Genomic DNA, 23,449 nt, shown 5'->3' with positions numbered 1-23,449 from the left:
ACTGCCAATCTTCCCCCTATTTATACACCCATAATTCACAGGCAGAAACATCTTTTATTGCAGTGGTGACATTTAAACCTAGGGAGGTATTGGTCTTTCAGCTTTTTTTTTTTTTTTTTTTAATTAGTTTTTAGGCAGTCAGCTCGTTTGCTCCAGCTTCTGCTTCATATCTGTGAGTGCAGCCTTCTCCATCCAGCTGAGAGGGAATTATGTGTGCAAGAGGAGTCAGGGCTCCCTTCCCAGCTCCAGGCTCACACTACTAGGACTGCCGTGCCTGCTGCACACCCAGCTGCCTGCTCGAGGATGCTGCACCTCAAAGTCCAGTTCCTGGATGATTCCCAGAAGATCTTTGTAGTTGATGTAAGTGGGTATCATATTCTTACTGATTATTTTGGTGTTAATTATTAAGGCATTGTTGCTCTGAAGGGTTGCATGGTCTCTGATAGCTTCTGGTTTTCAGCTTTAAAAAAAGAAAAATACCCCCAGCAAACAAGCAAGAAAACCAATCTCAAATTCAAAATGAAAGTTTATGGTACTAATAGGTAGCTTTTTTTTTGGTGTCAACACACTCCTACACTTCCCTGTTATTGGCATTATTTGTGAAGAGGGAGGAATGGCTTTTACTTACCTGGTGTGATCTTTAGTAAATCAGTTAATATGATCTTGACAAGTGTCAAGTTCTTTCATTTGTCTGGCTGCCAATGTAAACATTCAGTAAGGAAGTAAAGTGTGGGAAGAGAATAAAAATAGCATATTTAGTTATCCCTGGTGAGAAACATCTGCACACATCTCTTCCTGGGCATTCAATTGAAAAAGAAAACTGTGTGGTTTTGTGAGTAGCTGAAGAAAAAAAATCACTCTATTTTCTGCATGGCAGTGACCCATCACTGAGACACCTCACAACACATCGTGATTAATAATTCACATTTAATAAATATTGGCTTTGAACTAGGTTTAAAATGTTAAGTATTAATATCTATGGTGTTAGATTTATGGATATGTATATAAATAACTGAAAGTAGGTATGTCTTGACTGTGTGTTAGAAGCTCTTTTTGCAAGTGTGATTGCACATTTACTGTTGGTTAGGGTCTGATAGTCACAGCAGCTAATTGAATTAGCTAATTCAAGTAAATTTGTTCTAGTACTTACCTGCATCTCCTGTGGGAGCAGAGTGTTTAATATAAAATGGGGGTTTTTTTCAAGTTCTGTTGCTTTTCTTATACTGTCCTCTTCTGTGGTTTATAGCACAGCCTGAGAACTGCTCTCTCAGATGCACAGCTCCGTTTCTTTGTGACAGTATTTTGCACAAAAGAGGATTATAAAGCAATTCCATCATTTGACACAGTAAGGAAGTTGTTTGATTTAGTTTAATTAATATATCCTAGTACAGGAGTCACCTTAAAAATGAGACTGGTAAACTTAAAATGCTTTCCCCCTCCTCCCCCCATTGATTAGATTGAGTCATAGTGAGACACAATTCAAAAGATGCTTCTGGTACAATGTTGCTACATTTTTTTCCATCTCTGTTTTCTTATTTGATCAAAACACAGCACTATAGCTCTGCACGACATGTTATTGCAGTAAATAGCTTCCATTAGAGGAACTCCTGGTCATTTCCTTTTTTAGCATGGAATGGTATTGGAAACCCCTTTTAGGCATTTCATGCATTTGCTGCTGTGTGGGTATGATAAATGAGTGGCTGAATTAGTGACTTCTCCAGTATAAAAGGAGTGCTTTGGGCTAAGTTTTGAGCAGATATTTTAAGCATCTCTTCCTAAACCCCTCCTGACTTTGGAAAGCTCTTTTGAATGTGAAGTACTTCAGTATAATGGGAGGGAAAAGGACAAAAGCAAGAAAACACAGAGGATCTGATTCCCCCTGCACTCACACTCAGTGTAAACATCTCTACCTGCCTCACGTGGGTGTCACAGCTGCTGGCATGTGCAGCAAGGTCTCATTTCCAGGCTGCTTTGCATGAGAACAAGTTCCTCTCCTGGTGCTGGATGCTGATCCAGGAAGGTTTCTGCCTCCACTGAATCCTTGCTGATAGCTGGGACCACTGAGTTCCCAGGATTTCCTTCAGCTGAGCTCTGGAGGTGGTTCCTGGGGTAACAGGTTTGAGCCCTCAGGGCAGGGGATGGAAGAGGCTTGGCACATCTCTGAATGTCCCCACTGTGCCCCCCCTCGCTGAGCACCCCATGGCTGGGTCTGGGGTGCTGCTGGGCAAACCAAACAAGCCCAGAAAAACGAGTAGTTGAGGCTGAGTGAAGGAGAGTCTCCTGTGGTCATGTATCCCGTGTAAAGCTGGGAATTCCTTGACAGGAGATGTGTGGGCCTGGTGGCAGAGCAGGGAGGGCACAGAGAGCCTTAGGGCTGGTGGCTTTTGGTGCATGACACTCTGTGCTGGCTGCAGCATGTGTGATAGGGCAAGTGTCTCCCAAGGTGGTGGGAAAAGATCACACCAAATCCCACGAGCTGTTGCTCACCCCTAATCCACAGACCTGGGTGTAACAGGCTGAGCTATGGGAAGGCTGCAGAAATGGGCTTTGCCATCTGACTGTGGGTGTTGCCAGAGTCCCTCTGGGGACCTGGGCATGTGTGTGTGTGTCCCATATGCTGCATGTGCTGTTGTCTACCTCTGGAAGTGCCTCTGGCTTTCTGATTCTGGTCACAGTCCCAGGTGCTTTCACCAATGAGTGAGGGGCCACTGCAGCCTCTCCTTTTCACCTTCTACTCTGGGGGTTTCTGCCTCTGGGTGCTCACCTGGCCCAGCATCATTCTCAGAGGCACCTGAAGGCTTGGACGTGGGACAAACAGCCCCACATATCATGCTTCTGCCTTGCACTGTGCTCCTCCAGCACAGACCCCACTTCTCTCACTTGGTGCAGTGCAGGGCTGATGCTGATGGACACAATTGTACCCTGGTGCTTGAGGAAACACTGGCCTCAGCATCCCAAAATCCAGGACAGGGCACCTGGAAGCAACACTCTACAAGAGAAAGGCTCTGCTTCTAAAGCATCCCCTGCAGCAGCAGGGCTGTGTCTCCCTGTGAGCAGGTTTTCCTGGGTTTGGGGCTGCTCCTGTCCCTGGGCAGTGCTGGGCTTGGAGCAGAGTGGGTTGCTCCCAGCAGACATATGGTAGGTAATAACTCAGCAAGAAATGCTTCTCTTTCCTGGCTGCCTGACAAAGACCAAAGGCCTTTCATGCTAGAAAATTCTAGCTTTGAAAAAAAAAAAAATTATAATTTTTTTTAATTACCCTTGTGCTCCAGTAATTTTGAGGAGAACTGGGAGTGCTGCAGAGTGAATGCTGTTATTATGCTATCACTTTTCTGCAGCCTTACAGCACAGAGCCAGCAATTTCATCCCAGGAGAAGCCCTGAAAGGTGGTGATTATTGTGCATCACCACCAGCAGCCGGGTCCCTCCCGTCCCTGCTGGAGACAGCCACTGCCACAGAGAGCTGCAGCCTGTCTTCCCCTCCATCACCCAACATGCCATAATTTAGCAGCTGTCTAACCTGGCCTCTCTGCTACAGCGTGCTTTTGCAATAACCCATACTTCTTTTTGGTCTTCTTTTCACAACCTGATGAAGGTGGGTAGGGTCACTGCCATTTTGATTTTTGGTGTTTTCTGGAGCACTTTCCAGAGTCTTGGGCCTCCTGGTCTGTTCTCCAGACAGATCACACAGCATGGCAGCAAGTCAAGAAAACACCCTCCAAGTGTTCCTGTTTACTGGGAATAACTACAGCCTGGCCTCCCTTATCAGCATGTAGTGCCACTTAATTCCTATTGCTAAAGCCCATGGATGACTCAGAGCCCATGGCACAGGATCTCTGGTCCTGTTGCTGTTAATTACCATTAACCATAATTGCAGCTCATCCCCAGCTGTTTGGGGCACACGGACTCACTGCACAGGTTTGAGGTCTGCTCCCGTTGGCTCTTAATGAAGCACGTTTGCCATGGCTGTCCCTGGTTCAGGCAGGTGCTTGTCTTGGGGATCACTGGCTGGTTTGCCAGGGACAGAACTGCCCAGACAGTGATAGTTGCAAGCAGTGAGTCAAAACATGTTGGTTTTTTTTTCTCTTGCTCTCCTTTCTGGTTTATGTTCCTTAATAAAGGAGAGAAGTGATGGGAAGGAATCTGATTTCCAAAGGCAGGGAACACAGCATGCAGCTGTCCTGTTGTACATGCTGAAGCCAACAGCATTTACTGAGTAAGATTTTGCTGCTGCACGGTCAGGGAGGGGGTGAAGGAAGGGAGCTGAAACTTCTCCCCATCTCTCTGAAATCCCATCACGGCTGCTGTCAGTGTTGCCTAACCTGCTGCTTCTGTGCTGTGTTTGTTTGCTAGCAAAAATCTTGTGGGAAAGGGCTCTTCAGCCTCACCTGCAGCCACCTCAATCTTGTGGAGAAGGAGTACTTTGGGCTGGAGTTTCACAGCCAGGCTGGGAACCAGGTGAGTGCAGCTAGCAGTACAGGACCCTGGAGCTGCTATTGCCTGCATGGCTGGGGGATTGTTAGCATCTCCCTAAAATTCCAAATAGAAAATTAAATAGAAACTTTTGCCATGATGGCAGAAAAAGCCTGAAAATGGGAGTTAGGAGGGGAGCCACAAGCCCCAGTGATATCTACAGCTTGTGGGGTCTATCTATAGCCATTTGTGTTGTGCTGACCAGCAGGACATGTGTCACTGGCCAAGCTGGCCAACATTTTCATGTTGCGTTCTACCGTGCTGCTGCTGCTTTTATTTCCCATATCTTCTGCTGTTTATTTACCCAGCTCTTCATTGCCTTATTTCAGGTCTGGTTGGAACCACTAAAACCCATAACAAAGCAAGTCAAAAGTAAGTATTTCAAGAATAGGTTTCTTATAAATCTGTACCAGTGAGAGTCTAGCACAGACATGTTCATGCAGTTTTGTTGCTTGGGGACAGGATCCCTGGCTTCCAGCACTTATCCAGGCTCATTTTAGAGGGTGAGGCTGGGCAGGATTGTTTGGAAGGACACCTCAGTCTATACAAAATCCCATGGAAATACTGCTGCCTTTGCAATCTGGTATCTGCACCGTTTTAGGCTGGAGCTGTTAATAACCTGACAGCTTGGCAGAGGAGCAGGGGCGGCCGAGTGCCTGTGTGGCCGTGCTGGCAGTGTGACAGGCACTGCTCCTGCGTGCCTTCCTTTTCCCTTGGCAGCTCAGAGTGGCCCAGGCACCTGCAGGGTCTCCCCTCTGCCCTTCAGCTCCTCCCCAGCCCCACGGAGATGCTGCAGAGCCTGACCTGAATTCAGGCCCATCCTCCTCTGCCTGGCCAAGGCTGGTGTTAGCACAGTGCTGCTTTCAGCACAGGCCTCTTTCCATCCCCATCATGTTTTCCCCAAGTACACGATGGCTGGGAGGTGACTGAGAGCTCGGGGCCACGACCCCAGTCTTTGCCAGGGGGAGGCTGCAGAAGGGTATTTGCATGAATTTCCCTGAAATGGGAAAGCCTGATAAAGAGCCTTCCCTTTCTGGGTGCACCACAAATGGAATTGTTGCAGGCACCTATTTCCTGTACCAAGTGCCTTCTGGCCTGTCCCTCTGAGCCATCCCAGGGTGTTCTGTGACAGTCGGTGCTTACATAATTGCCTCTCTCCCTCCCTCCACACTCTTTGCCTTGGGCTTGGCTGCTTGTTCTCACTTATCCCACAAAAAAACCCCTTTGCCTAAGCAATCTCCTATGGAGCTGTTGCATCCCAAGTGCTTGGAGGGCTGAGTTTAGCATACAGCCCCAGTGATGGCAATTAACCAAGGCTCTGGCCACGTTCCCTGGCACTATTTCATGGAAACCCCTTCCTAACAGGGATTTTTGCAATTTTAAAGCATTGCTGGGGCATTTTTATCTTTTGTATTGTTTAGATATCCAAATCTCTATTCGCATCTGGGGGCCTGGGCAGGCTGGTTTTGGGGGGGCAGGCTGTAGTCCCTGATTTTTAAGGGTCCAGATTAATTTACTCTGTAAGGAGGCAGCATGTGTGAAGAGAGTTATAAATGTTCTCAATAGACTTGTAAAAGAAAACTTATGAAGATGTTGTGTTTTAAGATCCTAAGGAGGTTCTTTTCAAATTTATGGTGAAATTTTTCCCAGTGGACCCCGGCCACCTGAGAGAAGAACTGACCAGGTACAGTGCTTGTTTTCTTTCTTCTTTCCTTCCTTCCTTCCTTCCTTCCCACACAGTTCTGTGTTTTTGCAGTGTGCTAATTCTTTATCTTCATCCACCCCAGCTTGTCTGTGAGCACTGGTTATCCTAAGTATCCTAAGTATCACACTTTACAGAACAAAACCAAGAATATCTTTTCTTGATCCTCTGTTTTTAAACACAATCCACTTGAAGGATCAGCCGTCTTATAAGGCTGCAATTTGTTTACTGCCAAACACTTTAGCAGTTGGGCACAGAGTCTGACTGCTCAGTCTAGCTCCTGCCTCAAGCAGAGTTCTGAAAGAACAACTTTAGTTTTATTTTTGAAAATGACATTGTTAACTTTTACGATTTTAGAGAAAGTATTGCAAACAGGGACTAAGAATAAAACCAAGACAGTGCTTCTGCAGAACGCCAGCCCCAAGAGAGGCAAATGCCCTCCAAAACAGAAAGGAATGTTAATTTTGAAGTCTATTGATGAGCATTTCAATGACAAGGACGTGCTGGTCATTGTGGTGCCCAGCTGTAGCCTTCTGCAGGGGCTGCATGCTCATCCTGTCACCCTGCAGATGTGCATCCATGGGTGGAGATATGGGAACAGGCACGGCCCTCATGGCTCAGCCCAGCACCCAGTTCCCCCCAGGGCTCCTGTCCCCCTCCACAGGTACCTCTTCACCCTGCAGATCAAGAAGGACCTGGCACAGGGGCGGCTGCCCTGCAGTGACAAGAGTGCGGCGCTGCTCGTCTCCCACCTGCTGCAGTGTAAGGAAAAGCCAGTGCCAGCAGGGACAGTGTCCCTTCCCTGGGGACAGGCTTTGGCTGTGCAGCCAGGGGTTCCCACTGCACTGACCCCTCACACTCTAATCCATGCTTTCCCCGTGTCCCCAAAGCCGAGCTGGGCGACTTCCACGAGGAGACGGACCAGCAGCACCTGGCCACACACAGGTACCTGCCCAACCAGGAGTACCTGGACAACAAGATCATGCACTACCACCGGAGACACAGGTAAGGGCTGCTGCACACAGATCCCCTATGGAAGTCTGCTGACAGGGTGTTCCCATCAGCAGGCAGGGCTGACCGTGGGGGAGACATGATCCAGCATGTGCTCCTGCAAAATGACATTTTTTAGTGCATTTCAGCGTCTGCCTCTCACTCCTGTTGCCTCCCCTTGTGCGTTCGTGTCTCCCCAGAGGGAAGACGCCGGCCGAGTCGGACATTCAGCTGCTGGACGTGGCCAGGAAGCTGGAGATGTACGGGATCCGCCCGCACCCCGCCAGCGACGGCGAGGGGACACAGATCAACCTGGCCGTCACACACATGGGGGTGCTGGTGTTGAGGGTGAGCCTGGGGCCCAGGGGTGGCCGCCAGCACCCGGGCAGGGTGACCTCTCCAGCTGGGGGCCACCCTTCTCCTCTCAGAACTCTCCAAACTCTCCCAAATCCTCCTCCATGTGTTCCACAGACCGCAGTGGGGAAGGTGATGCTCTGGAGACTCAGCCCAGAGCATCCTCCAGCACTCGTTGTGTGCCCCTGGACCTGCCCCAGCTCTGCTGGCCCTTGTCCCACAAGAGCATGGTGGCCCTGTGAGCAGCACAGGTCCCACGGCTCTGTCACATGTGCTCACCGTGTAATCTTCCAGCAAAAATAGCCCCCCACGTCTGTGCAATTACATAAGGCTGTAATCACGGCCGGGCTGAGCAGTAAACACAGATTTCCTCTCAGCCGGTGTGAGGCAGAGCTCCGCTGCCACACCGGCTGATTTCAACCTGGGAACATCTTGTCACAGCAAAAAAAAAAAAAGCTGGACAAACCCGAACATAAAACCTAGCTGTGGGCCTGCTGTTGGTAATTAGTGCTGCCAGACCTGGTTATTTATTCAGAGCCATAAACACCCCTCAAGCATGATTAGAGCAGCTGTGAGCCCATTAAAATCTGGGCTCTCCCAGAAAGCTGAGAGGGTCCTGGTGCCACAGAGTGGGGTAACACAATTTTTCCTGGTTCTGCCATGGCACCAGTGTTTTGTGGGTACATCTAACCTTGTACAAAATGATAATGGGGTAAAGTGTGCTTGCAGCCTGCTCAAACCAGGTCTAAAGTTGTGGGGGTGAGCTGAGCACTGCTAACTTCCTGGCAACGGAGGGGAGAATATTATTTCTTTGGTGTGCTGATTCTACCTTACCTCATGTGATATTTGAGCTGCCACAGATAGGACTTCCTGCCTTGACCTCTCTGAGGTTTATCTGGGGGTCCTGGACTTTTGCAAAGAGATTGAGCAGGCAGAGTTAAGCCCTGAACCTCAATTTCTACTTGTAAAACCAGCTGATGGAAAGTCAAACACCAAACCCCAGCACCCTTTCCCCAAACTCAGCAGCTCCCAGAGCTGCACTGGAGTCACATGCAGTGTCCTGTGAGCTCAGACCTTGGCCCACTGCATTTCTGTATTCACAGGTTGCCCCATCAAGTTGTAATTGCTGTGTTTGTTCTTGCAGGGCAATACAAAGATCAACACCTTCAACTGGTCCAAAATTCGCAAACTCAGTTTCAAGAGGAAGCATTTTCTCATCAAGCTCCATGCAAACATCTCTGTAAGTACCACACCACAGGCAGCTGTTGGGCTGGGGAGCAGACAGAGGTGGATAGAAGCTCAGCCACGCAAAGTCTCCAGTTGAGAGTAAAATCCATTCCTGCTGCTCGTGATGATGATCCTTCTTGAGTGCAACACGTGCTACTCTTGTGTCCCCAGCAAGGTGACAATGCACTGCCTGGAGCCACTGACAGCCCATATGACCCTTGGGGGATCAGGAGGGCAAATGGCAGAGCTTGTCCTGTGCTCCTGACCCTGGCTGTCCTGTCTCTGGCACACAGGCACTGTGCAAGGACACGCTGGAGTTCACTATGGCGAGCCGGGACACCTGCAAGGCCTTCTGGAAGACATGTGTGGAGTACCATGCCTTCTTCAGGCTCTCTGAAGAGCCCAAGTCAAAGCCCAAAGCCCTTCTCTGCAGCAAAGGTTCCAGCTTCCGCTACAGGTAAATTCCCAGGGGAAATCCAAACTGCTGGGGCTAGGAAGGGCCTGGGGATGGCTCTGAGCCTCCCTTTTATGTTGGCCCTGTCTGAATCTGAGGGGGTGGTAACAGCTACTTCTGAAAACACCCCTGCCTTGGTCATGCTGCATCCCCTCACATGGGGCACAAGGCCTGCCTGGGGCTGGGGTTGATGGTGCTGCTCATGTTTCTCCCTCCATGCTGCAGTGGGAGGACTCAGCGGCAGCTGCTGGAGCATGGGAGGAAGGCTAAGATGAAGAGCCTGCCCTTCGAGAGGTACCAGGGACATGGATGGGGGGCAGTGCCTGAGGGGACTGGGGAGAAGGGAAGGACCCTCCTAGCCATACATCCACCCATGTTTTTTTCCTGCAGGAAACACTACACATCCCGCTACGATGAGAGGCAGTGCCGCTCCTCCCCGGACCTCCTGACGGATGTGTCAAAGCAGGTAAGTCCCCATGGCACCAGCAACAGTTCTGTGCCAAGGTCTAGGCATTTCTGCCCCAGCTGGAGGCCAAGCCAGGCCCCCAGCCCTGGGTGCTCCCTTCCCACCCCGTCCTGGGCACTCACCCTGTCTGTGCCCTGCTCAGGTGGAGGAGCTGCGCCTGGCCTATGGCAGCCGGGGCTCCTACCACGCCAACGGAGTGCATGGCTCCGAGCCCTCCCTGGACAGCCGGCGCCGCAGCTCCACCATGGAGGTCACCTTTGCCACCGAGCTGGAGCGCTCCAAGCCCGAAGCATCCCCCACCTTCCTGCCCCACTCCAAAAGCTCCTCTGCCTTCCCCCTGCTCTACGCCGAGCTGGAGATGGAGCGGGCATGGGAGCCCATCGACCTCTTCGGAGCCAGGAATCCCTTGACATCCTTTCGGCCCCACCACCAGTTCGCTGGGAACAGCAAAAGCACCTCTGTGGGCAACATGAGGGAAGTGAGCACCCGGCCCTTGGTGTACATGGATGTGCCCTGTCCCCTGCCCGTGGTGGCCCCGGCCCCCCCTGTGCTTTTCTATCTGGACAGGGCGCTGCAGCCCCCTGGCTCTGCACTGGCCCCTGGCGAGGACACAGCAGGACCGGCCAGTGCAAGTGGCCCTGTGACAGCAAACGCCCCTCGACAGAGCCTGAGTGGGACCCAGGCTGGGCAGTTCCACCGTGAGGCTGCAGGCACAGCCATGGGCACGAGTGTGGTGGGGGAGAACAGGTCACTGGCTCACTCCTTTGATTATGGCCTTCAGGAGCAGCCTCCCAGGCGGTCCTGGAGCCAGTCGGACATGAAAACCATCCGCTTCCCCTACGGCTCTGAGTTCAGGCCCCTGGGGCCGTGCCCTGCCCTGAGCAGCAGGAAAGGGGGTGTTTTTTGGCACATCCCAGCCCAGCAAGGGCTGGCTCCGGGGCCTCGGCGCTCCACCGAGCGTTACCTGGGCAGCAGCACTGAGTCCAGCGACTCGGACTCGGACCTGCTGGCCGCTGACCACTGCTCCCTGTACGGCCGCGTGCTGCGCTCGCCCATGGCCCGCGTGCGGCTCTCCTCGGGCAGCCTCCAGCTGGATGAGGAGGATGAGGAGGTGTCCTTTGCCACCAGTGCTGCTGAAGAGAGGATTCCCAGAGGGGCCTCCAAGTATTTCACCTAGGTGCCTGACACCGGCCGGAGGGAGCAGAGGTGGCCGGTGCTGACCCAGGGTCAAGGAACGGTGACACTCTTTGTTTTGCAGGTCTGCTTACAGCTTTTGAAACATTGATGAGATTGTGTTGTGTGTGCTCTTAGCTATAGGGGATATGTTAATGGACATCAGGGGTGTGTTCAGAAGTATTCAACCCCTGCACCATATTTTGGAAGCTGGTTTTCCTCTGCCACCACACTTTGAGTGAAGGGGATCTTGCTTCAGCCGGGGATCTTCTAAAGCCTTGCTAAGCCTGTATATCCTGCCCAAGCTGATGTTTGGAGCTCAGCTGCTGGAGTCTTCATTGAGAGGGAGAGAGAAAAAGAGACTTCTCACAAAGTAGTTTCAGCTGCTGCTTTTCCCAGATGCAGGGCAGCGCACCAGAGGGAAGGGTGTTTCAGGTCCTTTTGGAAAGGAGCAAGATAATGGGAGGTTGCTGTTGGAGCTGATGCCATGTGGACAGGACAAAACCCCAGCACAGAGCCCATCTCCTCCATCCTCCTCACCTCCCTCCAGTGCTGCAGGGAACACCTGGCACTCAAAGACAAGGCTCTGTGTGTGGCTGTCTTCTGCCTGGCCAGTTAGAGGATTATCCTTCTCCAGAAATATCTCAGTAGTGCTTGTCAAGATTTTAGAAGCACCCCATGGTGAGCACTGGTATGAACCCTCTAACTTTGCTTAGGCACATCAGCCATCCTCTGGCAGCACGACGACAGCCCCAGTACCTCAGTGCTTGCTTAAATCTGAGGGAGAGACACGTCTAAGGGGGGTGTCTGGGGTCCTTTGCTTCCCCAAATCTGTTCTCAGTTAAGCAGCATGGGAAAAAAAAAGGTATCAGGAGCAGGTAGGAAAGGAACAGGCAGCTTCTTGGAAGTATTTTTGTTTAAAAACTTGCTATTACTCTAAACCTACAGGAAACTGACTTGGAAATCTTGGGGATGACAGATTACCTCCATAAGATTTTAGGGGGGGAATCTTGATAAATTTTTTTAAGTCTTTGTAGGACATGACTGTAAGCAGAGGGACAGCCCAGAAAATCCATGGCAGAGAAACCACTGCAGCTTGCTAGAAGGATTTCAGAAACATGGAAGCTGGGACAAAAAAAAAAAAAAAAAAAAAAAAAAAAAAAAAAATTAAAATGTAGAAGGAACTGGGCTTATGGGTCCTCCTCACTCTGCATGTTGCTGTCCTTTGTTTTAGAAGGTGGATAAATAAAAAACAGTTGTTCACATGGGAGTTTTCAGTTCCTTCTTCTGTCCTGTGAAATCTGCACCCCCTGCCCTGCAGGCACATCCCCCTGCCCAGCACACCTTGCCCTGCACCTCCCAGCTCAGGAGTTTCCCTCCTCAGTGCTCCAAGGAGCTGGTTTCCCTCTCCTCCTCTGCTGCCTGGCTCCCTCGGTGCCTTTGCTGTCCCAGCAACTGGGGAGACTTGTGGAGATCCTGGAATGCAGCTGAAAACAGCCACATTCTTGGTTGGTTGCCCAAAGAAATGCATCAGCCCAACAAGTGAGTACATTGTAAGGTTTGCTTCTGCTCCTAGTTACCCTGTGCTGAAGCTGTGAACTGCAGAGATCCCTCATGCTGCTCTGGCACGTGTTCTACTGAAAAAAGGGAAAATCTTTCTGGTTAGAGCATTGTTTCTTCCGCATTCCCAAAGCTCTGCACCTTGGAAAGAGCAAGAGTCACTATTCAATACAACATTTAAGAGTGGCAGTCTGCAGGCACAGTTTGGTAGAGGGTTAAAAAAAGCAGCAGTGTTTAAAACACAGGCTGCACACACAGCACATATGTGGATACATCCACAATCCCTGTTAGCTCCTCAAAACATGTGGACACAAACCTTGAACACGTCTCAGAGCAGACACAATCCCACCACGAGATATCATCTTACAAACACCCTGCTCAAATCTTCAGGAACTGCCAGGCCTGGTCTTCAAGACTATGCTGAGTAAACAGCATTGAGAGGGAGAAACAAGGACTTGGGAACTATTTTTGGATTTTTCCATGCACTAGGGAGCACTGGAGCACCGTGTGGGCACTGTGCGTCAGCACATCCTACACATGGTCAACAATAGCAGGAGGACAAAGCAGCTCATCAGTAAGTGACAGAAATTGACATCTCCAAGCTAAATTCATTGCGTAAACCACTTTCTTGGGACTGACTAAAATTAAGGAATAATCCCAGTAAGCAGTGGTTAATTTGTCAAGGAACAATTGAAACAACCCTTGACTAAGTCTTTCCCCTCACTCCCTGCTCAGCCTATTCACCCCTGAGATAAGGACATCAATTTAAGAGATTTTGCTTCCCTAGGGAAGATAGCATGTATGGAGAGAGGACGTGGAAAGATTTGGTTTGCCGGTGGTGAAAGACAAACGGCAGAACCTGGAAAATGTGAACTGTTACAGTCCTCACACAAAGGATTATTGTAGGGGAGAAGGCACTGCAGCATCACACTGGGAAAACATTAAGCTACTCAGTGTAATCAGATAGAAGTAACTGGTTTATATAAAAGAGATAAAGGTTTAGACAAAATAGATAAAGCTGTGAAATAAGACAAGCCAACATACACACCACTAAAACTCTGCAAAGAGCAAAATAATTTTATTCCAGTGTAAAGTAATAAAACAGTGCGATAAAAATCAGACTTTTAACAATCACTAATCTTTGTGCAAACACATTAAAACCTACACTCTCCTATTCAGCTGCTGAAATTGCAAGGCAGGAGCAGGTGTGATGACACTACAGTGACTGCACAGAAATGAAAAGAGGGGTCAGAGAGCAAGGGCTTAAAGAATGGTTACATTGGTAAAGGACTTATCTACCCAAGAACAAATGTATTTCTCTATTCTGCAATTCAGACTACTTTGATAAGATTACTTCAGCAACAATTCCTCTCAATTCTTCCTACAGCAGTAAGCTGGCAAACCAAAAGAGCAAGCTGGTTCCTGCATGAATATTTTGATCTATCTTTCCATTAGCTATCTGCCAGCAACAGAATACTGCTGATTAAGTTACACAGTTCATCAATAACTAACACGTGGGAAAAAGACAGCTCATCTCTGGAACTAGCAAATACAGATGTCCCTTCTTAGGGGCTAATTATAGTCTTAGGATCACAGACACTTCAGGCATATGCAGCACAATTTTAAAAACCCTTCTTGAATGGACTGTAATACACAACAATGAGTCTGTTTTGTACACGTGGGGAAGTTTTTCCCATGCTGTCCCATGAGGTAGGTATAGATCCCACACATTCCACAGGAAAAGAAGAGACGCCATAGTTCAGTAACTAATTACAGTTGTATCTCAAACATGTCAGGCTCCAATTTCCCATGTCATTTGCTGACCCCATCTACCCAGAATTGCTCATAGAGTTGCATAGATTAATGATCCTGTGCCAACAGGGCAGAGCCACCAGTTACAAAACTCAGGAGGAACTCCTACGAGCTCTTTCATACAGAAAAAGAACACCTTAAGGGAAGTTATGTGGAAGTAAAAACATGTCTTTAGTTCTGGAGCTCCTTAAAATGAGATTTGTGTTGAGGCTGCCGAGGTGAAAGCCGAGGGAGCTGTGGCACAGGCCGTGGTGTCCCTTCACTGCCCCGTGGCGAGGCCAAAGTCGGGCAGAGCTGTGACCGAGCTGTGACATCGCTGCACGGCCGGACTGTCTGAGCTCACACATCCCGGAGTCTCCTCCCTAGGAAAGGATGAAACTGAACCCTGGGACTGCTCCATCCATTCCCTGGGGCATAGCAGCTGGAAGGTGACCTCTGGACAAGGACACTGTGGGGCACCCAGAGCTTTGCAAGCACCCACACAAGGAACACCTTTCTCACAACAGGAGTCTGTTACAGACATTGTCCACACCTCTGCACAGCTGCTGAAATCCAGACTAAAATGATGCACAACAGAACAAGCTCATGAAAGAACTTAAATATTTATTTTTAAACCATTTTAACCCCCCCAAAAAACATTGAAATAAGCTTAATCTATAAACAGATTTACAAGACTAACAACTACAGAAGCTAGAGGAGCACTACAATTTGTTTCTGTGATGCAGTTATTTTGTAAAGCTTCAGATCAACTGTATTTACAACTTTTGCTGCTTTTACATTTATAAAAATATTTATTTAATCCATAACATTATTGTTTTCAAAAACTATTTCCAGACTTTTTCTCAGATATAAATTCTAATTGAATTTCAGTTATATAGCAGATGAAAGTTTTAAACAGAAACATTTTTTTAAAATTAAAACAAGGAGTTAAAAGTAATTTTTTTTACAGTGTAGGCACCATTGAAAATAATTGTCCTTGGCATATCTAACCACCATCTCTCACAAGTGTCCTTTATATAAAAACGATGTAATGGCAACATTTGACAAAAAAAAAATGCAGTATTTACTTGCACACCATTACTTTTTCAATATTTGGCAGATATATTTCAGATTCTTTAAAATGACTTTTGTGCAAAAACAAAATGTGCAGGTCTGAACCATAAAATAAACACACCCAGCCTTTATCAAAAATAAATTTACACCAACAGTTCCACAACTAAGTACTGAAAAACAATCCCAGTTCAAAACTTCAGCATAATATACATACTGGGTTGAAAAAGGGAAAAAAACCAAATCAAAACAAAACAACAGAAGAGATTACCCATCTAGCAGTACCATAAATATATAACTGAAAGCAACTTTATAGTCTTACCTACTTTTTATGAAAAAAAAAAAAAAAAAAAAAAAAAATCACTCTGTACTGCACAGTACTACCTTTTCGTGAAAGAATATCTATAACTCAGTTATTTGCATATTAACTGGTAAATACATATTTAAAGTACACTTCCAGAAAAAATTATAAACAAATTATGTTGAAGTACTTAATGTATTTCAGAACAAAAAAAGAATGTGTATAAATATCTTACAGGAGAAACAACATCACCACACAGAACGCTGGTGTTACACCGATACCTGCGTGTGAGGTATGTAACATGTGACGCTCAGCTTCTCTGGCTCCCTTCCACCCAGGCGTATACTCAGAGGACAAAAAAAAAAAAATTAAATTAAGTTAAATTGGACTTCAGGTTTTGTCCATTATTGCCGAAAGCCCCACCCCCTCAACTGTATTGCTCTAAATTTTCCTACCATGATGATATAAGATTGAGTTACTACTTCAAAACCTGTTCTAAAAGGTAATACACAGACTGTACATCAGGATAGACCTGTTGCTACATAACACCTGCAAACTATTGCCATATTGCTCTCAAATATATTTAATCATAGAGCTGCCTAAAATACTGTACCAATTCAGAATGAAAACAGATGCTGTTGCAGGTTTGTTTTTCAGGGCACAATAACTATAATGCTGGTTGAAGCAGGTGCTACAGCAATACCCTTGCCACTACATTACATGTCTTGAATATGCTTGTGAAAAAGCTGTTTTTCTCCGAAGCTTGTTAGTGATTTACAAAAGTTTAACTCATGAATATAAAAGACCTGTACAACTCCATGTACAGGAACAAAACAGCATCAAAACATACTGTACTTGCACATCCTATTAACTAAAGTAATGTTTATTTCTAAAAGCAAAACTGCACCTCAACATTTATCAGATTAAACAGGTGAAACTACAATATTAAAAGTTGTTCTTTACAAAATAATTTCCTGAAAATATAAAACCATGTGCACTGCCACAAAATAGTTGAGTAGGTTCTTTTCAAATCCTCAATCACCATCAATGTTGCAAAGATCCAAAAGGCACAAGGAGCTCATGAGCTAAGCACTGCCAAGCTTGAAGTAGTTTTGGTGGGTTTCACTGGGTCCATACGAAAGAGCAGTCAATTGTGTGAAGTTTCTTAGGATGAGTCATTAACAGAAAATCTAAAGATAAAAAATGCAAAACAAAAAATTTGTTAATTATATTGTTTCAGCTAGGCAAACAGCACATAAATATTTCTGCATAACTAAACTAGTATGTGGCTTCATCTTAATGGTTCATAGTAAAAAACCCACCAGGGAGTGACATTCTCAAGAAAACATTCCTAAAAGAGGTAAGAAAAAGATTCTCTGTTCTCCTCTATTGCCTGTAAATATGCTTAAGACAAACCTGCAGGCTAAATGAAAGAAGCAAGATACAGCAACTATAGTAAAAGCTGCAGCACTTCAAGACCAGATACAGTAATTGTTAGTATTAGTTTTACTCTCAAACAGAAGTGTTACCTACAATTACAAAGCTAAAGGTTTAAAGCACTGGACATAGCAGATCTTTCTCTTATGACTAAATTACTTACTTCTGAAATTTCTCCATAAGTTTCTTCACCATCTTATCTGTGATCCCTGGACACGTTGCTTCAGCCACATTGATGCTTTTCTCAAGTTCCTCAATTGCTTTCTTTCTGTTAGCATTATTTGTGTCTTGCTGCTTGAGCTGAGGAGCAAACCAAAAAAGTTAAAACTCAGAAAAGTTATTAGACATTTGGCTAATACATTCAAAGATTTTTAAGCCAATACTTACCTCAGCAAACACAGGGGTGATTATCATAGTTAAACAACTCAGAGTTTTAACAAGATCCTGATCCTGGAAGTTAACAAATATGGATTACATCAGCATATTACAACATACTTCAGCATATATACAACATACACTTCGCCTCTTAACACAGCACATGTGATTTTGGAAGTTGAATTAAATGTAATGAAGTGTTTAAAATACATTACAAAACCCACAAAGATACAGTACATCAACAAACGTTATGGGATATTGAGAAAGATGGCTGATGACACATCTCAATGTCATTCAGCATCAAAAAAACAGTTCAGTTTTTCCTCACTAGTAAGAGACTTTAAAATCCCCACCTCTATGAATGGATACTGATCTAGAGTACATCTGCTGTATATTTTGAGGCTGACATGGGAGAGGAAATTGCATTCAAGACATGCATTATTATGTCTTGAACTGCAAAAAAAACCCAGTCAGCTCTTATGAAAAGTGAAGTTACTACGTTTTATCACTATCTTCCTTAAACTGGCTTCAGAACCAGCAGTTAGGAAGAAGAACTCGTCTGTCTGTACGAACCGTCCCATTCTGGAGCTTCTTGGCATCCGGCTTCTTCCGAACTGTAGTAAAGCTCCACTCTGGGTGAGAATTGTTTTCTTTGTTGCTGGACTCCCTGAAACAAAAAGAACATGATGTACATAATACAACAGGACATCAAGCAAGCACAGGTAACCCAAATACATAACAAGTCTACCAGGGTTAGTTCCATATTCCTTAAAATAAGAAAAACATGTACTGAAACTTTACCTGAACTTTAAAAGAGGCTGAATAAATTGAAATGTGATCAAAAGCAAACAGAAGATGTTATCTACCCTACAAGGCTTACCTTCTCCCATGGCATCCCATTTAAGAGTTATCTGATAGCCAGAAAAACAAGAGACTTACAGAAAGCATGTTGTTCCACAGGCATTGTGCAAACTTCTTCATGCACCTCAACTTTGCTCTGTAATGTCTCTAACAGTGATTCAGTGGTTTTGGTATAACCACTAGCCTCAGACTAGGAAATAAATAGCACTTAAACAAAACTGAAATTGAGTTTAAAGAGAGAAAGTTTAAAGACGTAACAAGCACATGGCCTAACTTATGTGTTAACCTTTAGGGTCATACAGGGGGTTTTCTTAGAAGAAGACAATAAAAAAAATAGGTGTACAAAAATGGTGTTATTACACAAAAAAGCTGCAGCAAACTCACATTATCTAAATGAAAAAACACACCCAAAAAAGACTGTACTGAAAATAAACTTACGAATCTGAACCATCGGAATCACTTTCATCACTACTATGTCCCTCTGCTTTCCATCTCTTAAACCTATCAATCAGTTCTGTCAGATAGGAAGTCTTCTTGGCATTTTTCATAATGAATTTGTGCTTCAGAAGTTCTTTTGCAGTGGGGCGCTGTAAGAAACACTTTAAATATTTAATGTTATGCTAACATTCAACGATTTAAAATGCTAATAGGGAAAACCTAGTAAGACAACAGACTTCTATAGAGCTAACTTGTATAATATCAGGAAATTAGTGAAACAGGAAGTGAGAAAAGCCAGTAATCCACGTTTACGAGCACGCTAAAAATATGATCAAGTCACCCATGGACTATACAATTTATCCTTCAACGTTAGAAGGTCACACCCAGGAAAATGACTAATGAAAACTCTCCAGTGCAGCATTTCCTTGTAAGCTGAATTCAGCCAGTGAAAGCTGTGCTGAAGAAAAGGAGTTCAGATGATTCTATTCTCTGACAAAGCTTCTCTTCTGACATTATCCTGGTTTAGAGTGCATTTTAGGAATCTGCCTCTGCCACTGTAATTTCTTTCAGCATTCTCCCTCCTCCTTTTGAGCACTTTAAACAAAACAAACTAGGGCAGAGACAGAGATATTAAAAAGCACCATTAAAATTTACAGTGGAAAGTCTGTAAGATTATTTCAATCACTGATGGTGCGCAACACCAGCAAAATGCTTCACAAGCACAGGAGAACAAAAAACAAAACGGAAACATCTACACACACACATTTATCTACTCACAAATGTTGGGTCCTTATTCAGACAGGCATCAATGAATTCTTTAAAAGGTTTACTGAAATCTCCTAATAAGGTGGGAGGATTGTTTTTTGGAATGAGGAACAGAACTCTCATTGGATGCATATCTGAGTTGGGAGGCTCCCCCTTGGCTAGTTCAATTGCAGTGATGCCCAGCGACCATATGTCAGCCTGAGAGAGGGAAAAGGAACTGTTAGTACACAATTATGGGCTGTCATGACTGCATTCATTCAATAACTGAAACTTTCACATATAATGCATCTATATAATAAAATTAATGTTGGCCTAAGTAGATAATGCAAACATTCCTTTCTAACACTTCAGGAACACCTGACTCACAAAGACCTGGCTGACTTAATCAGTCTTTAATGACAAACATACATCTAGATCACCATTTTTGTTGCAGTTGGTGTTCTAACACTGCCAGCAAGTGAAATGGACACCTAAATTTACATGCTTTTGGAGAAGCTTCAGAAATATTGATCTTCCTTTGATTTTTTCCATATATTAATGACAAATTGCCACAAATTCCCTATGTCTAATTCAGAGTTTATTTAGGTATCCAACCTTGTTTGTCAGCTAACTCTAAAGAAACAAGGAGGAAAGCTGAATCAAATCCACCAGGGGATCACTTAATTTCTTTCCTACTGCTTGATTAATTTATCTGGAGAAATATTGACAACTAGTCAGACTTGAAACACCACTTGAAGCATCAAGTTCACAGTGTAAGTCACAGAAAAATAATGAAATACCATTTATTTTAGCTAAAAGCAAGCATTATAAGCAAATTCTGCCTCTGTATCAAAACGCAGTACGGTATTTTGATATCATATATAAAATACTAGTATTCTAAAATTCTTTTCTGATTTTGAGTCTTTTTCCCCAAGTGAAATATATTATTACTTGCATCTTTTTAGATGAGCTACAATAGCTACTTAGATCACTAAAGGTGTTTCTCATTAAAACAGAATTTGGCAATAGTCGACTACACTTGGCACAGAATCATAAACCATAACTGCCCATAGAGTAAACAAGGATTACAATTTGCACCTCTCCAATATTCCTTTTTTGTTCACAAGACTAAAATAGGTGTACTTTATAGCAAAGAATTAAACTAACTCACTGTTTATTACTGAAATACCATAACCAAGAATGTATATTGTAGCAAAATCATTCGAAAGAAGAGATGGGGCTTACAAATCTCTGGCACTACTGGAATGTATGAATTTCTAGCATACATTTCCAGCCTTTTGGAGTAGAGAGAGAAGAAGAAAGATTAAAATTCAGTCCAGATACCAGAATAACTGTTAGTATTAGTCTAGAAATTGAAGTGTATCCTATCCAAATCCTTCATCTCTCCTACCCAAATGCTTGTCTTTGGTGCTCTCCCACCAGCCTACTGGCACGGAAAAAAGGGAGAAGACACTGCTCTTGGAACACACTGAGGAGATTTGGGAGGCAAAAGATTAGACTGCTGGGGAAATGTAAATGAAGGGGTGGTAAAGCTGATCTATACACATGGCAAGCAGAAGAATTACTCCCAATCTGACTGGCCAACACACATTTTTAAAGCAGAGTACAGACCTTTTCCAAAAAGGTCCAGGGAACACATTACACAGAGACCACTGAAACCCTAAACAGGAAAATTCCGACTTTTTTATCAGCAAGAACCCTTGTGACAAGTACACAAATTCCTTGAAGTCTGACTGATCCTGGGAAAGTCTCATGGAGTGTGAGTGTTTTCAGGACACTTCAGATACCCAAATGTTTTTTCTTTATTTGCACCTAAGTATGGTTTCATGTTTACTATTTGAGAAAAAGCAGTAAGAAAGCATTTCTTCACACACACCAAGATTTTTATTCAATTGATCCTATTTTAAGATTTTGCCTATAAAGTGTGGAAAGTCCAACCCCAGACTGAAACATGCTGCTGTTTCACCAACCCCATGCTCTAGGACATCTTGTGGTTTTACACACAGAGGAGGGGACTGTTCCCTCCTTACTGTCATTCCTAGCACCAGTTCTCACCTCACAAAAACACGGAAGAACTCTGCTTTTCTGCTGCTGGTTCACATAGGGAAACTCTCCTTTGCAATTAATTAGTCATCCATCAAGAGCTCTCATGACAAATGTGCCATAATGCTACTAAGCCACAGCCACCAAGTTACTTTTTACCTTTTCAAGACCTGTGCTAAAATTTTCAGTATTACATGGAAGACTCAGAAATGCCATTTGAGAAATTATACCCAGAGCTGTGTATGAAAATGTAAGACAAAATTAACATTTTGGTCACTATCTTGGCTTTATATAAACTGCCATGTTCTGGTGGCATTTTACTTTGTGAGTACTTTATTACTGTCTGAATTAAATGCAAAACATTGAACTGAAACCAAATCAACCAGCCACCCCACATTCAGGGAGTTGCTCTGAAAGAGACATGACATCACCATTTTACTTGATGACTTTGCACCTGAGTACAATGTTTTATAACTATTGTATAAAACAAATCTAATTCTACTTTTGATTTTTTATTATTTGAAACTCTGTAATTTCAAATCTACTTTTTTTTCCTCCCTATATTGATAGAGGTAAAAAAACAAAACAAAACAAAACAAAACAAAACAAAACAAAAAAAATGCTGTTGGGATAATCAGATACAAAAAAAAGTATGTTCTACTCTCATACTTACTTTTGAATCATATGCTGACTGCTGAATAACTTCAGGGGCCATCCAAAACGGGGTTCCAACAAAGGTATTTCTCTTAATTTGTGTGTCTGTTAGCTGCCCAGCAACTCCAAAATCAGCAAGCTTAACATCACCTTGTTCTGATAACAAGACATTGGCAGCTGCGAGCGGAAATAACATAATAACTAATAAGAATACTGTTTTATGGTTTTGAAAGGCTTTAACAAAGTAACATTTGAAATGTTGCACACCTTTTATATCCCTGTGAATTTTCTTCTCTGAGTGTAGGTAGTCAAGACCTTTCAAGATTTCCTTTAGCATAGTAGCAATCTGGAACTCATCAAATGGGCCAGCACGCAGCTTCAGAAAAAAGACACGTTAAAATAATTTTAGTCTTGTATCTAATTTTTGCCTTGATTTGATTAAACTAAATCTTAAACTTGAAACATTTTTTTTAAACTAAAGAACTAACAAAATTAATGAAATATTCAAAGTAATATGTCAATATTCTAATTAAAATAGGTGCCACTGGACAGCTTCACATTTCCTCTCCTGCCAATACACTGAAAATGCTGTTACTCCTCAAACATGCACTGCTGCCTCTGCCCTCTCAGCATGCAAAGCACAAGAAAAGCAACAACTAACTTTCCAAAGTTGTATTTCCCTACAGGCAGCAAACTCAGCAGACTGAATTTTGCAATTTACATTAAGTAAATTAAGAAAACCAATTTCAAAATAGATTAATCTGTTAATTGTGGGTTTTAAATTTAATGATGCAGTTTTTACTTGTGCCAGCCTTTGTGATTCCATGCTTGCTTTTGTATCAAGAACATAACAAAGCTGCTAATGGATTAAGTGTAAACTTTGCACATTAGAAAGCTATGCAAATAAAATAAAAGAAATTAAGGTGAGTGATCAAAAAAACCCACCAACAACGCAGAACCAAAACACTTGAACACCATGAAATTATGGTGAGGCAAATGAAGCAAGACTTAAATTTTATTCTTCTAAGATCTTATTCTTCTACAGGTTCGGTGATTTAAATTGGCACTAGTAAAGCTACTTCCTTGTTTCTGATACTCCACAGAATACAATCAATCCCTCAAAAGTGGTAGAGTACCTCACAGCCCCTTTCTCAAAAGGGCCAAGTTCTAGAGCTACAAACTGCCACACGCTATGCTAATTACTATGCTTTTGATGGGTCGATGTGATCTAATTTCATAAAGAAGTCTAAATAGATTTGTGAAGTCAAGCACATACTTCAGCTCTCACAGACAGGACCCCTGTTAGCAAATACGT

General features: G+C 44.4%; 2 protein-coding genes across 3 annotated transcripts in view; one reads left to right on the top strand and one right to left on the bottom strand.

The window, feature by feature from the left end:
• Positions 1-303: 303 nt before the first annotated feature.
• FRMD7 (FERM domain containing 7) lies at positions 304-10,842 on the top strand (the record flags this gene model as incomplete). The annotated part of the gene is made up of 12 exons (XM_083882821.1): positions 304-360; positions 4,353-4,457; positions 4,802-4,844; positions 6,078-6,156; positions 6,839-6,936; positions 7,065-7,179; positions 7,365-7,512; positions 8,663-8,758; positions 9,039-9,202; positions 9,425-9,493; positions 9,590-9,665; positions 9,808-10,842. 12 exons carry the CDS (start codon positions 304-306, stop codon positions 10,840-10,842), a joined length of 2,085 nt encoding a protein of 694 aa, XP_083738947.1.
• A 3,954-nt stretch (positions 10,843-14,796) lies between these two features.
• Positions 14,797-23,449, bottom strand: part of STK26 (serine/threonine kinase 26) — a gene marked incomplete at its 3' end in the record, with an annotated part of 30,783 nt that continues 22,130 nt past the window's right edge. Inside the window, exons 5-12 of one of the 2 annotated variants that reach the window (XM_083883536.1) lie at positions 22,402-22,510; positions 22,154-22,311; positions 19,450-19,635; positions 18,673-18,821; positions 17,947-18,040; positions 17,386-17,448; positions 17,162-17,298; positions 14,797-16,751 (exon numbers count right to left, since the gene is read on the bottom strand). In XM_083883536.1, the coding sequence (XP_083739662.1) occupies positions 16,727-16,751; positions 17,162-17,298; positions 17,386-17,448; positions 17,947-18,040; positions 18,673-18,821; positions 19,450-19,635; positions 22,154-22,311; positions 22,402-22,510 (921 nt within the window). Of the gene's footprint in view, positions 16,752-17,157; positions 17,299-17,385; positions 17,449-17,946; positions 18,041-18,672; positions 18,822-19,449; positions 19,636-22,153; positions 22,312-22,401; positions 22,511-23,449 lie in introns of those variants that run through there. The other variant, XM_083883537.1, reaches the window with a different exon arrangement.

Source organism: Zosterops lateralis (genome assembly GCF_965231275.1).
Source record: "Zosterops lateralis genome assembly, chromosome: Z".
Taxonomy (NCBI): Eukaryota; Metazoa; Chordata; class Aves; order Passeriformes; family Zosteropidae; genus Zosterops; species Zosterops lateralis.
The sequence above is the reverse complement of the archived record's forward strand: the minus strand, read 5'-3'. Positions and strand labels throughout refer to the sequence as shown.